The 20,009-nt window shown below is 38.8% G+C and overlaps 1 protein-coding gene across 2 annotated transcripts in view; it reads right to left on the bottom strand.

Annotated features, from left to right (window-relative positions):
* Positions 1-4,250: 4,250 nt before the first annotated feature.
* Positions 4,251-20,009, bottom strand: part of LRFN1 (leucine rich repeat and fibronectin type III domain containing 1) — a 109,279-nt gene continuing 93,520 nt past the window's right edge. For both annotated transcript variants that reach the window (XM_072430313.1, XM_072430312.1), the window contains exons 3-4: positions 13,087-14,485; positions 4,251-6,184 (exon numbers count right to left, since the gene is read on the bottom strand). In XM_072430313.1, coding sequence (XP_072286414.1) covers positions 5,335-6,184; positions 13,087-14,465 — 2,229 coding nt within the window. In that variant the 5' untranslated portion in view covers positions 14,466-14,485 and the 3' untranslated portion in view covers positions 4,251-5,334. The remainder of the gene's footprint in view (positions 6,185-13,086; positions 14,486-20,009) is intronic.

Here is a 20,009-nt window from a genome sequence, read left to right as displayed (position 1 = left end):
CGTCAAAGCAACTAAAGTAAGCGGGGGGCTAAGATGTGCCACCTGTGTAACGCATGGTCTATGATTTTCAGCCAAGAGCCCAGGACAGATGGCACATTAGAGTAAACCCCCAGGCAGGATTCCATCTATAAGGAACATTTTATCACGTTTAATCGTCATTACTTTATGACAGCATAAATTACACATTCTGTGAAAATCAGCCTTTCTCAACCTTTTGCACATGGGGGAACCCTTGAAATAACTTTAAGGTCTGCAGGGAACCTCTTCTATAAATATTATATCCACAGGATACAGTAAATTAGTTTGGTGGTCATTGGAAAGAATGTCTCTTACATTGCTGTCCAGTGCCATGACACTCTTACAGATAGCCTAAAAAATCATTAGTTTCAGTAGTGACCTACCTGAGAGGCACAAACTGTCCATTGTTCAAGGAACCCCCAGAATCCTCTGGGGGAACCCTTGAATTAAAGCCACACACACAAGTGCAATTATAGTCATTGTAAAGGATCTTTTATGATCTTTTCCAATGATAAGAACCGCTCGATGCATGAATGAGAGCTGTACATACAGCACCGTTCTACTCTATGGAGAGGGGAGGGGTGAGCGACTGAGTGGCACCCTGCTGCGCGCTCTACCCTTCACTTTCATTAGGATTGCTCGTCGTTTATTGTCCGTAGATCTGCCAGTACGGATCCACGGACGATAAACAACACGGGCTGTACACATGGCAGATTCTCAGCCGATATCTGCCCTGAGCTGATTATCGGGTGAGAAAAATTTGTCGTGTGTATGTAGCTTAACTTTTAGGTTTGCAGGGGGCCTCTTCTACAGTTACTATATCCACAGGTCACAGTACATTAGTGTGGTGTTCATCACAAAGAATGTGCCCTACATTGCTGGCTAGTGTCATGCCACCCTTACAGATAGCCAAAAATATCCTTGGTGTCAGTATTACCTGTAGTAAAGAGGCAAACTGCCTATTGCTCAAGGAACCCCCAGCAATCTTTGGGGGAACCCAGGTTAAGAAACACTGGACGTCACTTCTAGAAACCAGCTGGGGTCTGGTGCATGAAACTTAATTGTATGCACATTTAGGGAGCTGCCAGTACTGCTTGGCATCCAAAAACAGCTCTCAGTGGACAAAAGCAAGGTAACAGGTCAATGAACCCTTGCTTGATTTACCTATTTAATATCCAAATGAATAAAGCATGCCCCTACTAGTTATAAATAATTTTTAAAGACAGGGTTTAACTCTGTAGTTAGATTACTATACTATCTAGCAGGGTGCAGCACATAAAATTCTGCTGATTTGCCTTTTTATTCATCTGTAAACACAGGCCAGGGATATCAAACCAGGTATTTGTTTTGGATTGTCATCACAGCAGATTTCGACATGTTGGATAATCTTCGAGAAGCACGATGAGGATGGGAAGATGGAAAACGAGGATGGCAGGACATGAGAATGGAAGAAGTGGAGACAGACGCAGAAAAGAGTTGGGCGGAGATGCAGTCCCTGGCGGCAGTCAGACAGCTGTTCGGATGGAGAAGTGATTAGTATTAAGCACTCTGCTGGGTTCGGGACATATGGGATAGAAAAGAAGATTTGCTGCCAGTTCTTGCTGTAATTACTGGGCATGGGGAGGAATGATCACATATAGTGATGCAGAATATGAAGAGGACCCATCTCCAGTTGATTCTTTTGTACTTTTTTGTTGTTGCAAGTCTTATCTAACTACTTATAGTTGCCAATATTGTAAAACAATTTTCAGGGAATCCCTACTGCCAATTTGCTATGCTTAGGCTTGTCAAGCACAGTACAGTCTTTGTAAGTATGCAGAACAGTGTCTAATAAAAGGCAGCAAAGTGTTAAGCTAACTATACAACCACTGATTCTTAATTCAGTCAACATGTTCGATATAAATGCTGCCCATCAAGTCAATTGATCGTACTACCACGCACCACGATCAATTCATTAGTATCAATTGCTTGTATTGATCAAAATGCAAATCAATCACTATAGTTTTACTCCAACAATCTCCTAATTATTGAAGATCTGTGAATTTATATGCAAATGTTTCAAAATACCTTGAACGGGGAACACAAAACCCATTAAATGTTCGCAAACCGGATCTGAAGGATCTATGGCAATTTTCCAACCTGACCAATCTAAGTTTTTTTTGAATTTTCACTCATTATGGATCTCTTTGGGCAGTTTAAATGTAGAAATAAAGGATTACTTTTGGTTGGTTCTATAAAACAATCAAATGGAGTGCTTGATCAAAAAGGAAAGTCAACCTATGTATAGCCCACATTAGACCTCATGCTCATGAGTAGCATTCTGTATCCCTACATTAATATGCAACATGTATGTAACAAAAGTTCAATGTTAAAGTATTTGTTAACCCAATAACTAAAATGGTAATACTTTCACAAGTTGTCTGTGTTCATTAATAAATGGACAGCATTCTTCAAAATAATATGCATAAATCAACCAATTTATTACGGTTTATGGAACACCATCAATGATTGTAGCTATTGACCATGCTCACCCCAGTACTACAGATAATCTTTGGCTTTTTAGAGCTGTGCAATCAGCCCTAAAGAAGAATTCCTTTTAGAATTTTAAGAAAATATATTTTCCTAAAAATATTGTCTTGATTCCCTATATCCACTGAATACAGGAATTACCCTCCTGGAACCAGTGTAGCATTCGTGGCCTTGTGCTTCCTCTCATCTATGAAATATGTTGGCATTATATACTTGTGTCTCATAAGACAAACAATCTGTGTTATGAAAGCTAATACATCATAGCCTGTGCCTTCAGACATATTTTCCTTAGAAAAATAAATGTTGTTCAGTTAGGGTTCACATCTACTTTATGAAATGGAGATGGTCACATAAAAAGTTCTACTTGCAACATACATCACCCAAGAAGGTGCCTTTTCGATACCTTCATTTTGTAGAAACCATGTTAACAACATATTTTGAGAACATGTTTTAATGTAGATCACAAGTTTACACACTTGCTGTATATTCTTAAAAATATTATCACAATGTTACAGCTTGTAGGTTCTTTATCTAGTGACCTCTCCTTAGTCACCCATAAATTGAAAATTGTAATATTATTGTCTTACAAAAATAGAAAAACAGATGCATGTATAAAGTGCAGGTGCCTGGAGGTGAAAATTTGCAGCAATCTATAAAAGCATAATATGGGAGGTAGACATGGTCAATAAAATGCAAAGAAGGGTGGGGAAGCAGGGCCAACTGAGAGAGGAATTATACATTCCCAAAAAAAGAAAAGTAAGATGTGCAAGGAAAGTGTGCTAGTGAATTGACTTCCTGGAGAAGTAAGCCTAAAGGCACACTGCAAATACCAATATTAAATTTGGAAAGAGCAAACACTAAAATTAAGCTGTTATATATTTCTGCGTTAATCTGCAATTTTACAGTTCCTTTCAGGAAACGTAAAATGTGTTAAAAACATGCTAAATTTTTCCTATCAATATAAGATATTTTTAGAAACAAGAGAGGACTGTTGGGAAGCTTTGGATCATGTTCAAATATGCTGATTAAGAGATAAATAAAGCCAACAGGTTTCAGGAAAGTAGGCTTTCCTTTTCCTCAGGGCTTACAGAAATGTTGCCTCGGAACAATTGAGGTGTCAATTGCTTTGTGTTCCAAATTCACATTACCTGGAATATTGCCATCTTTTGAAATCTGAATCAGTTCTCCTAAAAGACGTTGGCTGAATTTAATATTCTCTTCATAATTAAACATATTTAAAAAGATACAAAGCATCTCAACAGTTTTGTACTAGGTGATACTCATCTTGCTTCTCAATATCCATCATCTGCTACACATCTCTGCCACCATGTTCAGAAAGGTGGAAGGACCAAAATTATGACCCCACTAACCCACTGTGCCCTGCAAAGAGGGTAAACTCCTAAATGAATCCAGCATTAGCCTTTTCCTGTGGGATCTAATAATATAATGTGTTATTTTAGCACGTCTTAAGTGCTTTTCACAGTAGAACACCTGAAATGTTGTTGCAGTATGAAGAATCAAGAATGTTGCTTTAGATATCAGTCAGTTTCTGCTTTGATTTTCCTACCTGTATCCGAAGCATATGATTTGTTGCAATGAACCATTTCTTCTTTTAGAAATTTTCATACAGAAGCATATCATTATTTTGTAAATTCTAGGAAATATGCAATAAAAAGAAAGAAATAACCAAGACAGACACAAAAAGCAGTAACAGAAAGGACTTTAATCCCCCACTGCACCCACCAGCATCTCTCTCTCTCTCCTCCATGCTATATGTACTGGGGAGAGGGAGGGTGACACACGTTTTTAATGTAAAAACTTGTGTGTAGACAATTTTTTCTGGATGATCTCTCACTTCCTGCTCAAGTCCCAGAATGGCTCCTGACTCGAGTGACTCAGAAAGGATCCAGACCAGCTAGATGTACAGATTGTATAAGTGGTGCCAGGACCCCCAATGATCATGACCAATAAATCCTCTTACGCCTTCTGTCTCCTCCACGCAGGAATGCTTTGTACAGTAGGTTTGAGTATCGTGTCGTTTGTGCATATGTCCTGTTTCCTAGACGAACCAGCATGTCCACCCTCAAGTTACACCAAGGTTCACAGAGGGTTTAGGAAAGCCTGTGTGCTGGTCTCTCACATATTTTAAGGCACTGCTTCAGGGGCTCAGTAAATTTCTACTTTAACCCAAGCAGAATAACAGCCCTCTAGATCCCCAAGCCAGAGACGGGGAGGGCAAAACGATGGATCCATTTATTTATAGGGGCAAATGGTGGGTCGTTTCATGAATTTCTTATATGCTTTAAAAACCTGGTAACCATAGACACCAAGAACATGTATTGATTGGGTGTTTGTCTCATTATGCAGGTGAGAGCAGCACTGCTGTGCAGGATCTGTAGAAACACATAGCTTTTAAAATCTTTTGAGAAAGCAGTGCCAACAGCCATTCCAATGCAAAAGCATTACATAACGATGCAGAATACATCTGTACACTTCGGGGAATCAAGACTGGCCCTCTCGGGTCAATGATACAATATGAATGCTTAATGTTTTGGGTGTATCAGAAAATCCAACATCAAATATGGTGAAAAATTTTGCTAAAAATGAGAAACATTCTTTTTTACCTCTTAGGAAGTGTACTGAAACATTAGGCATTGTTATGCGATGCTTCAGTCGCATATCAGAGTTGGATCAGCCGCAAACATGAACGTTGAGACCATGAGGTTTCAAAGGAAGTGCCCTTCCATGTCACCTAACCCCTCAGGTATTTTGTTCCCTGAAAGTTAATCACACGGTGCTCTCTAGCATCCACTCTGTGCTGCTAAATGTTACTCTCCGATGTCCCAGTGCAGCTTCTTGGTTGTGCAACTCCGAAGTGGACATGTGTCTCTTTGTCCGTGCCCTTCGAGGGTAACTGTGGCTCTGGAACAGGGTATAGTCCCCATCAAAGGAAAATCTATGTTGATAAGTCCTGGGAGGTGCTTTGGGGCCCACACGATTCTGCCCGTCGGTAGTAACCAGACATAGAGAGGTGGTGGAGCCAAGGGCACTGGTCTCTGTGTGGTCTCCTTCTGCAGATAGAGAAGATAAAAGAGCAACCGTCTGGAGATCATTGGAGGTTTTAGTTCTCCGTTTGTCCATTTCAGTCAGCGGGGCCAGAGGAGGTGACCGTGGCTGGCTCTCTTGTTTACCAGGGTCTTTGCCCTCCAGGGGGGACTCTTTGGAAGATGGGGGCAAAGGTTCATAGTTATTTTCTCCCAACTTGGCACAGGAGTTGGCACAGGCCATGCCTTGCTGCCCATTGGTTTGGGAATAAACGTTGCTGACCCTGGCTTTTCCCCCTTCCTCCTGGCCACTATACACTTTGTAACGGATCATCAGGATGATGATAAACACTAACACAGAAGCCACAATGATTCCTCCAATAATGATAATCATAGTGCCTCCCAAGAACTGGGTATGAAGTGGTCGGCACTGTCCGCTCTCCTCTTTAGTGGTGAATTGGACACATCCAACCACTCGTGTGGCTGTCAAGGAGGTCATCCCATCATCGTAGACAGCCAAAACGCATAGGTCATATTCACGGCCTGGAGCCAAGTCATTTACAAGGAAACTCCTGTTGCTTGGGGGTATCATTCTGTAAAACAAACAAAAGAATAACTTTGGGGATACAAAAGGGAATTTTAAAAACAATAAAAAAGAAACAGTATTTTACTGGGCCCTTCCATATTCCCTACCTGACACACACACTTCATCATGGAAGAGAGCTGTGTTTTCAAAGTTCACCACCAGAGCCACCTGTAGGCGGAACCTGGTATTGAAGCACAATTGTTAGGATACAAGGCTAACAATTAATATGTGTTCATAAGTTTAAATGAGTGTTACCCACTATAAAGGATCAGAATTTTCGTGTTACTATCAATACAATTACAACTAAGCTGGTTAGATAATAAAGGTTACCCCTTGTTTTTTTATCCCCCCCTCCTATTGTGTGCTGCTTCGCCCACCTCTTAGATTGTGAGCTCTTCTGGGCAGGGTCCTCTCCTCCTCCTCTGTCATTGTCTGTATCTGTCTGTCATTTGCACCCCCAATTTAATCTACAATGCTGCGTAATATGTTGGCACTATATAAATACTGGTTAATAATAATAAAAATAATAATAATTTTTTTGGCTTTAACGACTGAACCTCAAAGTGTCAGAACAACAGTAAGAAGTGTGTATTGATTGAGATCTGCTAAACAGGTGAAAAGATAAACAAGTACAATGTTTAATAGCTTTTACATTACACTTATGTAAAATATTGGGTAAGATATATATATAAGTGAGAGTATTAGTAAATTGCCTTTTTATCTAGATCAGTTGCCATGTTCCTTTTGTCTGTGACAATTGGGCATATTCAGTAAGCCAATTCACTGGACAGTAATGGTGTCTGCAAAGCTCTAAAGCATCCATTGCAGATTTCAGTTTTCAGGTTAAAACACTGCGGGTAATCATATTTTTAAAAATTATTTAAAAGGTCTTTTTTTATTGATAAACACATTTTACATTTCATCGCCGCTCTTTGCATTGCCTTACTGAATAAACTATATGTGGCTAAAAAAAGCTATAGCAATATACAAGTATTTCGTGAAAGCAGCGTTTTATGTATTGATCCAATTCAGCGACTCAAATGTGGAAGAAGGATGCACAGTAATAAGGCAGCATTAAGGGAGAGACTCTGAAAAATGAGTTGCCATTAAAAAGGATTTTGCATGGATTTTCTATATTTTTTCTATTTTATACATTATTAGCAGTATTAAAAGATACAATTTTAGAAAATATTTCATTAATTTTTAAAAAATGAATAATAAAAAACTAAAACAAATTGTTTTTTTTTACCCTTTTGCAGGCAGAGGATGAAGTGCATGCTACCCCAGAACTCACTACTCTTATGTGAATACATACATGAATGATACACACACATAGGCTCACTGAATGACTCAATGAAGAGATACCCTTCTCTCCAAGTAAGGCTGTGTACAAAAGTCAAATTATTGTCGCCCAAGGCAAATAGTTGGGAAGAAATCTGAGATGTCTACAGTGGTCCGCTGATGTTGTTCATTGATTCATCCTAGTGGATGAATGAGCGACTGATTGGGAATGAACGCTGTGCATTTCATGGAAGGAAAGCACAGCGGGATGCCATTTGCTTGTCCTCCCCCCTCTCTGTAGAACAGAATGGGTGCTGTGTGTAGAACACTTGTTCATTCAGCCATCACTGAAAATGATCAAGAAATATAATTTCCAGCAACATAGATTGGACAGAAAGAGTCCATATCCTAAGAAGGCTGACACCCAGTTAAGCTGAGCTAATGCTGGGCTTTCTCATCATGAGAACCTTGGTAATAATTTTATAAATAGCAGTTTATTTTATAAGTAACAGTTTCCAGGTTTAAATGTAATATTATATTACATACAATTAAACATAATTATACAAAATACAATAGTTATGCAAATATAAAAACAATTACAGTTTCTCTTTAGGGTGGATTCCAATATCAAACAAATCATCAATACATGGAATAGATGTAAATGGCAGGGCACTGCATGATCTGTTGATGTTTCTCTAGGAATTATACATTTTGGAGATTTCATTTTAACAATGTGTTTAATTTATGCAGCACCAATATATTCCACAGATATTTATCATTCATTTCTGAATACAGAACCAGCCCACAGGTACACACATTCTAAAGGTTGCTTTAAAAGGAAGCCTATTAACCACCAACACATCCAGGTATTATGGACACAGATTGCAGAATCCCTATAAAAGCTCCTCATAGACAGTGCCCTGATGGGAATTAAACTCAAAACCCAGTGCTAACCATTAGGCCACCATATAATTAATTTTAAATCTCATAGAATTGTGTTTACTACAAGATATGTGTTGTTGATATCACTAACGTAATAAGTAGGATTGAATGGCTTTTTAAGTATCTTTCAAGGCTCATTAGGTATAAACCATAAATATTTGTGACCAGCTGGGAAATTACAAGAATGTAATTCAGAGACACGGGATAGAGAAAGAAAATAATGAAAGGTAAGTGCAAGCAGAGAAAGGTGTATGCTGCAGCAGATGTGTGATTAGCTTGATTGTGATCAACAATGAATATGTGTTGTCACGAAGAGTGTCATGGAACCTCCACCCCATTTTATTTTTTTATACACACAATATTTTCTTTTTCAATTAGTATACATTGCAAAAAAAAAAGAAAAATAAAGATACAGCAATAACTGCAAAAAGGGGAAAGCAAGGAAGAAATTTTACGAATATTATGGTTTGAGAGAAGAAGGTCAAATGAAAATGACAAGTACCAGATGGGGTACAATGGGAGAATGGTACCTTGAGAGGGTGAGTGACAAGGCCAAATAGAATGAAGGGCAGGTAGAGATGAAAGGTAAAGAATGGTAAATGAAAGGTATAAGAAGTAAGAAGAAAGAGAACATACACATGATATGTTATGAGAGGGGCAGGTGGATCATCTGACATAGGAGGAGTGACATAGAAAGGGTAGCTGAAATAATGGTACTGAGTGATAAGGACATAGAGTTTAATATATATGACGTGAAAATGTGGAAAAGTAAGAGGAAGATGTTGAATAAAAAAAGAATAAATGAGAATGACGAGACAGAGGAAGAGGAACATAGAATAACAATATAAATTAAATGAGAAGACAGGAGAAGGGCAAATAATAGAAGGGCAGGAGAAGTGAGAACATCAGACAGTAGAAGGGTCGGAGGAGTTAGAAGAACAGACAACTGAAGGCAGGTGAAGTAAGCAGAGCACATATTAGAACAGAAGATAATAGAAGGGTAGGAGTACAGGGGAGGCTAAACAGTGGAATGGCAGAAGATAGAAGAGCAGATAATAGATGGGTAGGAGAACAGTGAGAAAAGAAAACAGGAGAGGTTGCAAAAGCAGATAATATATTAGTAAAAGTGAAAATTACAAACAGTGGAAGGGTATGGGAATTTAGAAAAGCAGATAGTAGAAGAGTAAGAAAAGTTGAGAAGGGCAAGTAGAAGGATAGGAGAAGTCAGAACAGCAGACAGTAGAAGAGTAGATAGATGAAGGATAGGAGAACAGTGAGAAGAGCAAACAGTAAGAAAGGTAGGAGAAATTAGAAGAGCAGAAGAAGTGAATTCGCAAACAGTGGAAGGGTAGGAGAAGTTAGAAGAGCAAACAGTGGAAGAGCAGATAGAAGGGTAGGAAAAAAGTGAAAATGGCAAACCGTAGAATGGTTTCAGGAGTTAGAGAATTAGATAGTATGAGTGTAAAAAAAGTGAAAATGAAAAACAGTGGTAGGGTAAGGGAAGCTGACAGAACAGGCAGTATTGGAGCAGTTACTAGAAGAAGTGAAATGGAAAACAAGAGGAGGGTAGAATATGAGGGGGTGCTAAGAAGTTCCTTGCTTTGCCCCCTTCCAGATGAAATAGAAAAATGAGTGTGGGGGCATATGACAGCCTAATATCTTAGTATGTAACTGTGCAAATATCAGATTCTTAAAACTCTTTCTTCTTTTAGTGAGAAGCTGTGATGGCAGAGGCTCAAGCAAATTTCAAGTCGTTGAAGTTACAGGCCATCATAAGTTTTTGTTTTTCCAGGGAAAGTCAGAAAAGGACATTCACACTGAGATGTCACGAACACTGGAGGTAAAGTGTCCTTCCTTTCCCTGGAGAAAAAAAAACTTTATTATGGCCCGTAACTCCAACGACGTGAAACTTGCTTGTGCCTCTGCTATCACAGCTTCTCACTGTGGGCCTGATTTATGAAAGTTCTCCAAGGCTGGAGAGAATACACTTTCACCAGTGAAGCTGGGTAATCCAGCAAACCTGGAGTAGGAGAAGTTAGACTATTAGATCATAGAAGGGTAGAAAAAGTGGAAATGACTCACAGTGGAAGGGTAGGGGAAGCTAAATAGGCGGATGGGAAAAGGTTGGAGAAGCAAAAAAGCGGGAATAGTTATGTATTGAAAAGGTTAAGGTAAAGGGAACGATGCGTTGAATTGGATGGGTAGAGGGAATAATAGAATCAATTCTGGATTAGCACATCTCATGATGTGCATTAGGGGCTTTTGTTTTAGGACATTCTTTATTCCCCTTTGACTTATTTGATCCCTTTTGGAACATCTTGATAATTAACTTAGCAAAAGTTGCATGTTATCCTTCAACTATGACAGTATCTTCACCCTCTCCCCATTCCTATGTCTAAATTCTTTCTGAATTTAGGTTGGAAGAATGCCTAAATAATGTTTATTTCTGATGTGTGTTAGTAACAGAAACATTCTGATGATTATGATGTTATCTCTCATCCACTGTCAATAAATCAATATACTGCTCACCAGCCATGTTTAAATCGTTAAAGCAACTTATTCTGTATTGTTGGGGGAAGTTGGCCTAAAGGCTTTGGATCATGGTGATAAATAAGTTCCTAGCACATGATGCATTTTATGTATTCCAAAAAGTTTTTTTAACAGCATTTGCAGCAGCAAAGTGATGGTTTTAGTAATTTTGCATTGTTTAAAAGCAACTTAATACTACAGGTGACTTCCCTTTATATTACAGTTTTAGAATCCATGTTTCTCTTGTTTCTTTGTGTACACTATTCATCCTTAAACACTATACACTCTCCCCCAAGTGTTAAGCAGATTTTCTCCCTGTCTGTTATGTTTATCTACAGCAAATATTACCTCTGAGTTTCGTTCTGCTCAGGAAGCCTGAATCGTCCCCTTTCTAAAGTGTTTGCCATGTCTGACATTCACTTTCTTTACACAGCGAGGAATCTCATTACAGAGGCGATGGATAAAGTGCAGATCTTGTCAGTTCAGTGATTCCCATAACGGAAAAGCCTCCATGGACCACGAGTTTTAGAAATAATACCAGGGAAGAGATCTTTAACTAAAATGGGGGTGGTTGATTGGGACATAGCTAAAAGGTTTCTCTGTTCCACACCATTTCACTTGTTTCCAGTTAAATTGCCTCTTGAGATTGGTGAAAGCTGCCCTTTGAGAACCAATTCCGTAGTGCAATTGTCATAACTTCTACTTCCTTGATTTGCAGCTGTCTGTCTGTCACCCTTGATGGGCAGCTGAAACTATCAGTCACAATACTGTAAGGATAGGAAAGTTTGAACTACAGCAACTAGATGATATGATTTTTAAATGGGACAATATCCATTGAACTTACAGGATAACTGCAGGGCAAAAAAAAATATTACAATATATATATGTCTATGGAAGCCCTTATTTTGTTTAATGCTATTCTGTTGCTATAAAATATTCTTCTAAAGCATCCAGTAAAGTCAAAAACTTTTTTGGTGGGTGGCAATAAAGTCTTTGCTGTCTTAAAAAGCTTCAGGCGCTGCTGCTATCCAACACTTATTGGGTTTATATACTCCACCCCCCACCCCACGAGCGCTATTCTTCATCCTGTCTGACACTATATCCAACAGCACCTTGTAGGGGGCCATACATCTGAATTTTCTGATAGCAGCAGTACCTGTAGAGTTCACTTGCTGGAGAGAAAAGAGTTTAACTTCTTTCACTGGATGCTTTGGGCTCAAAGCTTTTATCCTTTTTAAAGTCTTTTACCCTTTGAAAGTCACCTCCAACCATGGCAAATATTTCAGTTTTGCATGCTGCTAAAATAAAATGGATCACGTGTTAGTTTTGTAAATTTCTCAGGGATTCTTTTAGTGAAATAATGTACAAGAATACACCTAACTGTCATTTTCAGAACAGTGTTTCTCAACCAGGGTTCCGTGGGACCCTTCAGAGGTTGATAGGGGTTTCCTGAACAAATAACAATTTGTGCCTCTTAGGTGAGTTTAACAGATATTAATACTTTTTTTTTATGTAAGGGTTACTTTCATCCAACTGGCCAGCAATGGAAGAGGTATTCTTCCTACTGATCACCACACGATTATACTGTGATCTGTGAATATTGGTAATTTTCTGAGGGGCTTTCTGATGTCTTGAAAGTTATTTTACGGGTCCCCCATGCTAAAGACTTTGAAACACTTATCTAGATAAATACTAGGTATACAGCATTAGTCTAGATAGAGTAGGGAAGGAATAAAAACCCTTCCAGACCATTTGGTAAATTATTTCCTACTTCTGTGTTATTATTCCTTCTTCTTTCTTACTTGTTCTGGGGACAACTCTAACATGTTGGATTTCCCCCACTAGACTTCCCGGTAACTAAGTCACCAGTAGAAGTAGACGGGAGAACCTCCTCTATGGAGACACAACAGCTTGCTGCCCATCATACTTTATTAAAACAAGGGGTGTTGATTGACACTCATGACAGCCTGTATTTATATCCTAAACAAGCAGTAAAAGCACTTTGAAGAGTTCACATTACCACTGAAAAATTCTCAACAATGAGATTCAAGGACAAAAAATTTAAATACAAAAGTTTATCTAGAATTTACTAAGTATTGAAACAGATTTTGATAGCCTTATCCCGTATATGCAAAACTACTACAAAATTACACTTACCTGTACACTAGAGAGTCATCTAAAGAGCTGTTGTACTGAATCTGATACATGCGGATTCCAGGAATATGGCGTTCTGATGGCCACTGGATGACAACTGAGGTGGACTTCAACTTGTCCACCACTATTCTCCTGTCCTGTAGGCTTTTGGTGTCATTAAAGCCAGATTTGGTGGAGGTTGTGATGTCAGAAGAGCCAGGGTCGGGTTCTTTTATGTGAGCTGTGTTATTAACTAACAATGGAAGTGGTACTATTGCCACATCTACTGGGGCAGTGGCCTCCCCTGCTGCATTGGATGCTATACAGGTGAAAGAACCACTGTCCTTCAGTGTGGTTATCATAATGTCCAGGGTTCCATTGTCATGAACCATTATCCTTGATGTATTGTGGATAAGCTTCCCGTCGGGACCTATCCAATGGACTGAAGGCTCAGGATCTCCTACTGCCTTGCACTTGAGATTTACAGACTGTCCTTCCATGACAAATGTTTTGCTGGAATAGTGTCGAGTAATAAGAGGAGGTTCACAGATAAACTCCTCCTCTTGAATTGACCAAAAATACTTGTCCGTTAGCTGTTCTGGAGAAGCACAAGTCTCTAGGTCATCTTCTCTCGTCAGTCGTCTTAGCCATAAAAGCTCACAGTTACAGTGCAAGGGATTTCCACCAAAACTAATTGCCAAGGAGGAACTTGAGCCTCTTGTACTGGCCAACACTTGAGACCTGAGAAATAGGTTGTCTGGAGGCAGTTTATGCAGCCGATTAGAGGTCATATCCAATCTTACTAGCTTATGCAACATAGTAAACGTTCCTTCAGCAATGTGGTCTATGAGGTTGTGATCCAATGTTAATGTATTCAGGTTGACCATTTGCCCAATGTCTTCCCACGGCAGCTCTATTAGATTGTTATAAGACAAGTCAAGGTCTTCCACAGTGGGAAGAAACTCATTAAAGGCTCCATTCTGGATAGAATTAATCTGATTGTTTCCCAAAATCAAATGGCGCAAATTCCCCAAGCCACGGAAGTGCTCGGGTCTTAGAATGGAAAGCCGATTACTATTCATGTGCAATGCTCTTAGAGAACGCAGGTCAGAAAATGCCAGGGGTACAATTTGGCTAATAGTATTCCTTGAGAGTGTCAAATGCACCAAGTTAGTCATGTTGACAAAGTCCTTGCGCCGGATAATGGTGATAAAATTGTCTGTCAGTCGTAGTTCTACTGTCCGACGGTCAATGGTTGGTGGAACAAACAGAAGTCCAGTCTTGGCACACAGCATAGTGAGGGTTGGAGAGTTACTCTGGCAGATGCAGCGGCCGGGGCAATATTGTGCTCTCCCAAAGTACCCCAGAGCTCCCATCAGCAGCAGGCATAGCAGCTTCTCCATGGCCCCTTGGCCAAAAGAGTCTGAAAAAAGAAAAAAAAGTTTAATATATCATCTTTTTCTAAGATAATATGTGGTAGACTAAGCAGGTAAGGAAAGAAGACATTGCTTTTTATTCTGAAGATTGTAGAGTATTTCAGAAGGATGATATGTCTTTCTCCTACACCAGCTGAACTCTGCACCATTTCAGTTCCACCTCCTATGGCATTAAGCTCTGTACACTTTGCACATAGGGGTTAGGTTTCAAAGAACCGGATGTCATACTGCAGCTTTAGGTTCTGAAAGACAAATCAGCTTGACATACCAAACCCTTTGCCTCAATAGGCTAACCATCTAGCTCCACTAAACAATCAGTAAAAATGCAAACAGTATCAGAGTAACTCTTAAAGAGAACATATCATTAAAACAAAAGTCTAAAAAGAATAGCAACTGACAATTAAATACTTAATATTACCAACTCCATTGCAGCCAGATGTGCAAAGACACAATGGGATAGGATAGTGGAAAGATTTGGGCACAGGAATCCGACCTTTGGAAGAGTCAAATAATGAATTTTATACCTTTTTTTTGTTTTTTTACTATAGTACAGGTATCCTTTCAGCATTGCATTTAATGGTACAAAAAACAATCTTCTTCATTTTTTTACAATGTTACCATGGGTGAAATAGTCATAAAATGGTCTGAAGTCTCAGCTTCATCATTCTGCTCAGTTTATTTAATAAGGCTGCAACCCACATCAAGCAAGCAACTCGTATCAACCAATCCCATGCTCTATCAGGCTGTGAAAACACAGATCCCCAGTGCAGCCATATCTTTCCATTGTCACCTGTTAGCTCAATTTCTATTCTAATTCATAATTCTGACTACACTGTACTTTACCTATACATTTACACAGGCATATATATACAAAAATATAAATGGCTCACTGATGTTTTTCTTTTATAATTCTCCTTCTCTCCCCATGGTTCTCATATTTCTGCTGTAAGTAAAAAATATTGGGAATTCAAGATGGCTGTCTTCTTCCTACATTCAAGCTTCCTGGCAGATATTGATCAGTGAGGCGATGATAAAACATATCACCTGTCACACTTGGGTGCCTTGTTGGTCAAGTACAATGGCATACCACTGTATCCGTATCCCATAAGCTGGCCCCGGCTCTGAGGAACACTGATTAAAGAACTAAGAGGACTCATTACACCTATAGATTATTTACAGTAATTCAGTAATCAATGCTCAATATGAGAGGATCAGATATATGGATAAGTAAAATGTTAAAGGAACTTGATCCTAAATTTTAACGTATTTTCAGTAAGAACATAATGTAGGTCATTTTTGCAGTGAAAGTTTTTTTGCATATGTTTAATTGCATTAATTTGCAGGTTTGCCATGAAGGAAGAGTAGATTAGCTGCTGCAATGTTTTCTTAACAACAATGAAAAAGCTACAAAGCAAATCCATTGTTTAAAACATTGATAGACTTGCATTAATATAAAGTGTAGCAACGGACAACCATAGGGCTCTTTTTATAAAACAGGGAATCTGACATCCCTGTAAATCAATTGTTGGGAATGAATTACTGCCACTGACATACGTGGATTTGGAAGATTCACATCAGGGAATGTTTGAGGGATAGTCTGATTCCCTGATTAATAAATAGACCCCATAATATAGTACAATAAATTATGTATTATGGTAATATGGCTGTCACCCTTTATTCATACAGTTACCAAGGTACATAGATACACGTCATTTGTACATTTACATAACGCATACACATACACAGCTTATGCAGGATTATTCCATCCATATGTTCCATATAAACTATTCATATCTTTTTTAATTATACCTGCCTGGAAAGTGTATGTGCTCTAATAAAACATCATGTCCTGTTCAACTTTCCAATTATTACTATTGACCAGTAAGGCTGCCCATCAGCCAATAGTGAAAATACAAGAGGGAAGGAATGAGGCCAGGTTTTCCAATTATCCACCTATAGAAAATCATATCAGAGTAGTATAAATATTGGGGATTTGTTACAATGCCTGGAATCACACTTAAAACGTATCTTTGGTACAAAGCCAAAGGTGCCGCCTATCTGCTCACAGCATTGGATTAGATCAGTACTGTAGACTCAGCAGTCAGAAACACTTCAGTCTGTAATTGTGCTATTTTAATCTGTTGTTAGAAAAAAGTACCATTTTATTCTTGATTCTGGTATCATGCTATGGACTAGATATTGATTTGTTATATTGTTGTATAAGGCAGAAAACAGCAGCAAGCTTGCAATAGGAGGGAGCCTCCTTACATAAAGACTAAGGGGAATTGAATGGTGCTTTAGAACAGGCTGACATGAAAAAAAATTACAATTCTGGCCACCTGGAGAGAGTTCTGTATTCAGTAAATGATTATAGAGTCAAGACGCCCCATAACGTGCCTATGTAAGTAGGTAATTTTAGACTTTCTCTTTTAGTCTTCCGTGAATGAACTGTAGGCAAGTTTTGAGGCTTCATACTAAGGACCTTTTCAGACCTGTGGTTAACTACACCATTGTGCTGCAGCCTTAACTGTTCTTTCAATCACATTTCACTTGAATGGGAGCAGTTCGGAACCATTTTGTGCATGTGGCTGTATCAGAAAGCAGTTCCAAAAAGGTGCTTTTAGCCAGATGGCTACTTTAACCTCTTCTGGAGGAAGAATGAGCAGCCCGCTGTTTTCCAACACAAGTATGCAAAGGCCCTAAGCAGAATAAAACATGTAATTGTTCCGGGAAGCCTTTTGACTCTCCAAGTATTATTCTTGATGTCCCTCTAACTGTATGACTGTCCAGCACCTGAATTCCATACAATGCCCTTGATTTCACTTTGATCTACCAGACATCAAGATGGCGGCCATTAAGAAGATGCTTCTGATACAGAATATGCACAGGTAACTGTAGAGATGCACAACAACTGTATTTTACTGCTATTTGCCTGTACCCTTGCATTAAATATATAACCTAATTATGCAGATTCAATACATGAAGTAAACTGTTTTCTTGCCAAAGGATATATGTTTCTGGCCATAAAGTTCTGATATCTATACAGCCTTCCCATGCAGAACAGCCGTGTCTAGTTGGACAGATGACCGGATGTTCCTTTGCTATGGGTAATTTCTAATGACGTTTTGTCCTTCCTCAGCCTTTGACTGGTCAATGGAAGGAGAGGCAGCAGACTGATGAGGTCATCTCTCACCCTACTCTCTACTCCTATTGTCATGTTTCTTATTGCACGGTACCTGCAGCACATTTGACTTGCTCCCTGTGCTAATTCTCTCTCACCCAGCCTGAGCATTGTTGTAAAAATTCCAAGACGCCGATTCCAAATCAATGTAAATCAAGTACTTACCTGGCCTTGCAATGAAAACAACACATTCAATGTATTAATATGCTTTAATTTGAATTGATGTATTAGTGAACATAGAGAATTAATTTTGTCTTCAATTCATTGTTAATAAGTAGAAAGCAGAGCCTGAATATAGCATAATCAAATTTCCCAAATCCTGACGTAAAAATATAATTACAAGCAATATACAGGTGTTCAAAACATGAGCATTTATCAATATCACAAAATACTCTTTTTTAATATATTTATAGATCTCTTTTATTGTTTCTAAGGAAAGTTTGGAATTTCTTATATATAAGAACGAACTGCATTGGCCATATGGGTGTAGTAGGTGATGGAGTGGGTGGGCTGTTTTTTTAGTCTCATTCTGTTGGTATGTGATGTGAATTGTTTCCATCATGCTTGCCTGATCTTTTTTCTGTGTTCACTCTTCATGTATAGATCTCTTAGGTTACCATTGAACGGGAAATGTATTCCGTAGGGGAAGGAAGAAGCTTTTTACTGTCTGAAAATCAATGGGATTAGACTGCTGAGGTTAATAGCTGATCAGCACTGTAGATGGGAAGAAAATACAGTCAAGTCTTTGCTCAGATATACTATGCTGTGACCCCCTACGGCTATGGATGGTAGCACAAAATCCTTTCTTATGGTTATGACTAGAGGATTCATCAACCCAGGTCCTTCCAATTAGATCCTAAATACCCAAATGGACTTTGTGATATGGATTTGGCATCAGGATCCTGTTTTATTTACAAACCAAAACATCAAAAAAAAAAATACTTTTAAAATCATTTAAACCAACCAAAATGAGGACTTTGGGGTGCAATTTATGAGCATAAGAACCTTTCTGGTAAGTTTGGTAATATTTCAAGACCAACATGAAGACGTTAACAAATTTTCACATTGCAACTTTTTACCAAGCAAGTGGATGCCCCTTAGTGTTGTAGCAATCAACTGTTCATTGACCCCTTGAAAAAACCCTAATGCACTGAGCCACTGTGACAGCTTTTATTCTCCACCAATCCATTACTCTTATCAAATTCCAAAGCAAAACTTCTCTCCTCATCTAAAGTGGAATGGAATGGATACCCAACAGCCTTAACAGTAGAAACCCGTGTAGCTCCACCTTGTCTAAATCATTACTTTCCCAATTTGGATAATAATGTAGATTATCCATTTTGTGTTACAAGGAGCATATGCTAAGGTTGCCATTAGCCAATATCGCAGTGGCAAATCAAAGGATTTGCCGTAGGAGTGGCATACATTTTTTTCCCCTTTACGTTACGGAAATTGCTTCTTAACGGCCTGTTTGGGCGAACTTTTAAGGATTTATAAAACGGCCGCAAAATGATTTAAAAAATTAAATTTTTTTTTTAACTATATTTTTTCTAACAGTTATTGATGAGGACCCCTTCCATCTTTACCGCCAGGTACAACCCATGAGCCCAGTGGGGAGAACAGGTCAGGATGCTGGCACCCTAAAAAAGAAAGTGCCTACGAGAAACTTTCATGAGAGCATCTAAAACGTATTATTTTTCTAAAAGCCCATATTTACAAATACTGAACACAGCATGTTAAAGTTTTTATAAAATGACTTTGATTGGGTTTACATCTATCTTGTTAGAGCAGTTACAACCATGAAACTCAATTGCTGGTTGCTTTGATCACTGCACTTTGCATTACTGAAAACAGATCATTAGCTCTGCTGGCTCCCCATAGATAAGTGCTGTAGTTTGGATACCTGTAACCTAAGTATACCTGATCCACCATTTATCATCAGCCAAGGGGGAAGAATCAGCCTTGTAAAAGATTTTGATATTTGATAATACATTTTAGTATATCAGAAACATCTCAATAATTTACAAATTATGTTTATATTAACTTCAAAATTCCTTAATCCATTGACAAGACTGCATACCCCCCAAGACATTTACCCCCCATATTCAGAACATTTCTAGGTCCTGTCACTTTCACGTACACAACATCTCCAAAATCCGACCCTACCTGTCCCCAGAGACCACCAAACTCCTTGTACATGCTCTTATCATCTCTCGTCTGGACTACTGTAACATCCTTCTCACTGGTATTCCAACAACCTGACTCTCTCCTCTACAATCTATTATGAATGCTGCAGCCAGACTCATCCATACTTCCCTCCGCTCCTCTTC

The sequence above is a fragment of the Pyxicephalus adspersus genome, chromosome Z (genome assembly GCF_032062135.1).
Source record: "Pyxicephalus adspersus chromosome Z, UCB_Pads_2.0, whole genome shotgun sequence".
Lineage (NCBI taxonomy): Eukaryota > Metazoa > Chordata > Amphibia > Anura > Pyxicephalidae > Pyxicephalus > Pyxicephalus adspersus.
The sequence above is the reverse complement of the archived record's forward strand: the minus strand, read 5'-3'. Positions and strand labels throughout refer to the sequence as shown.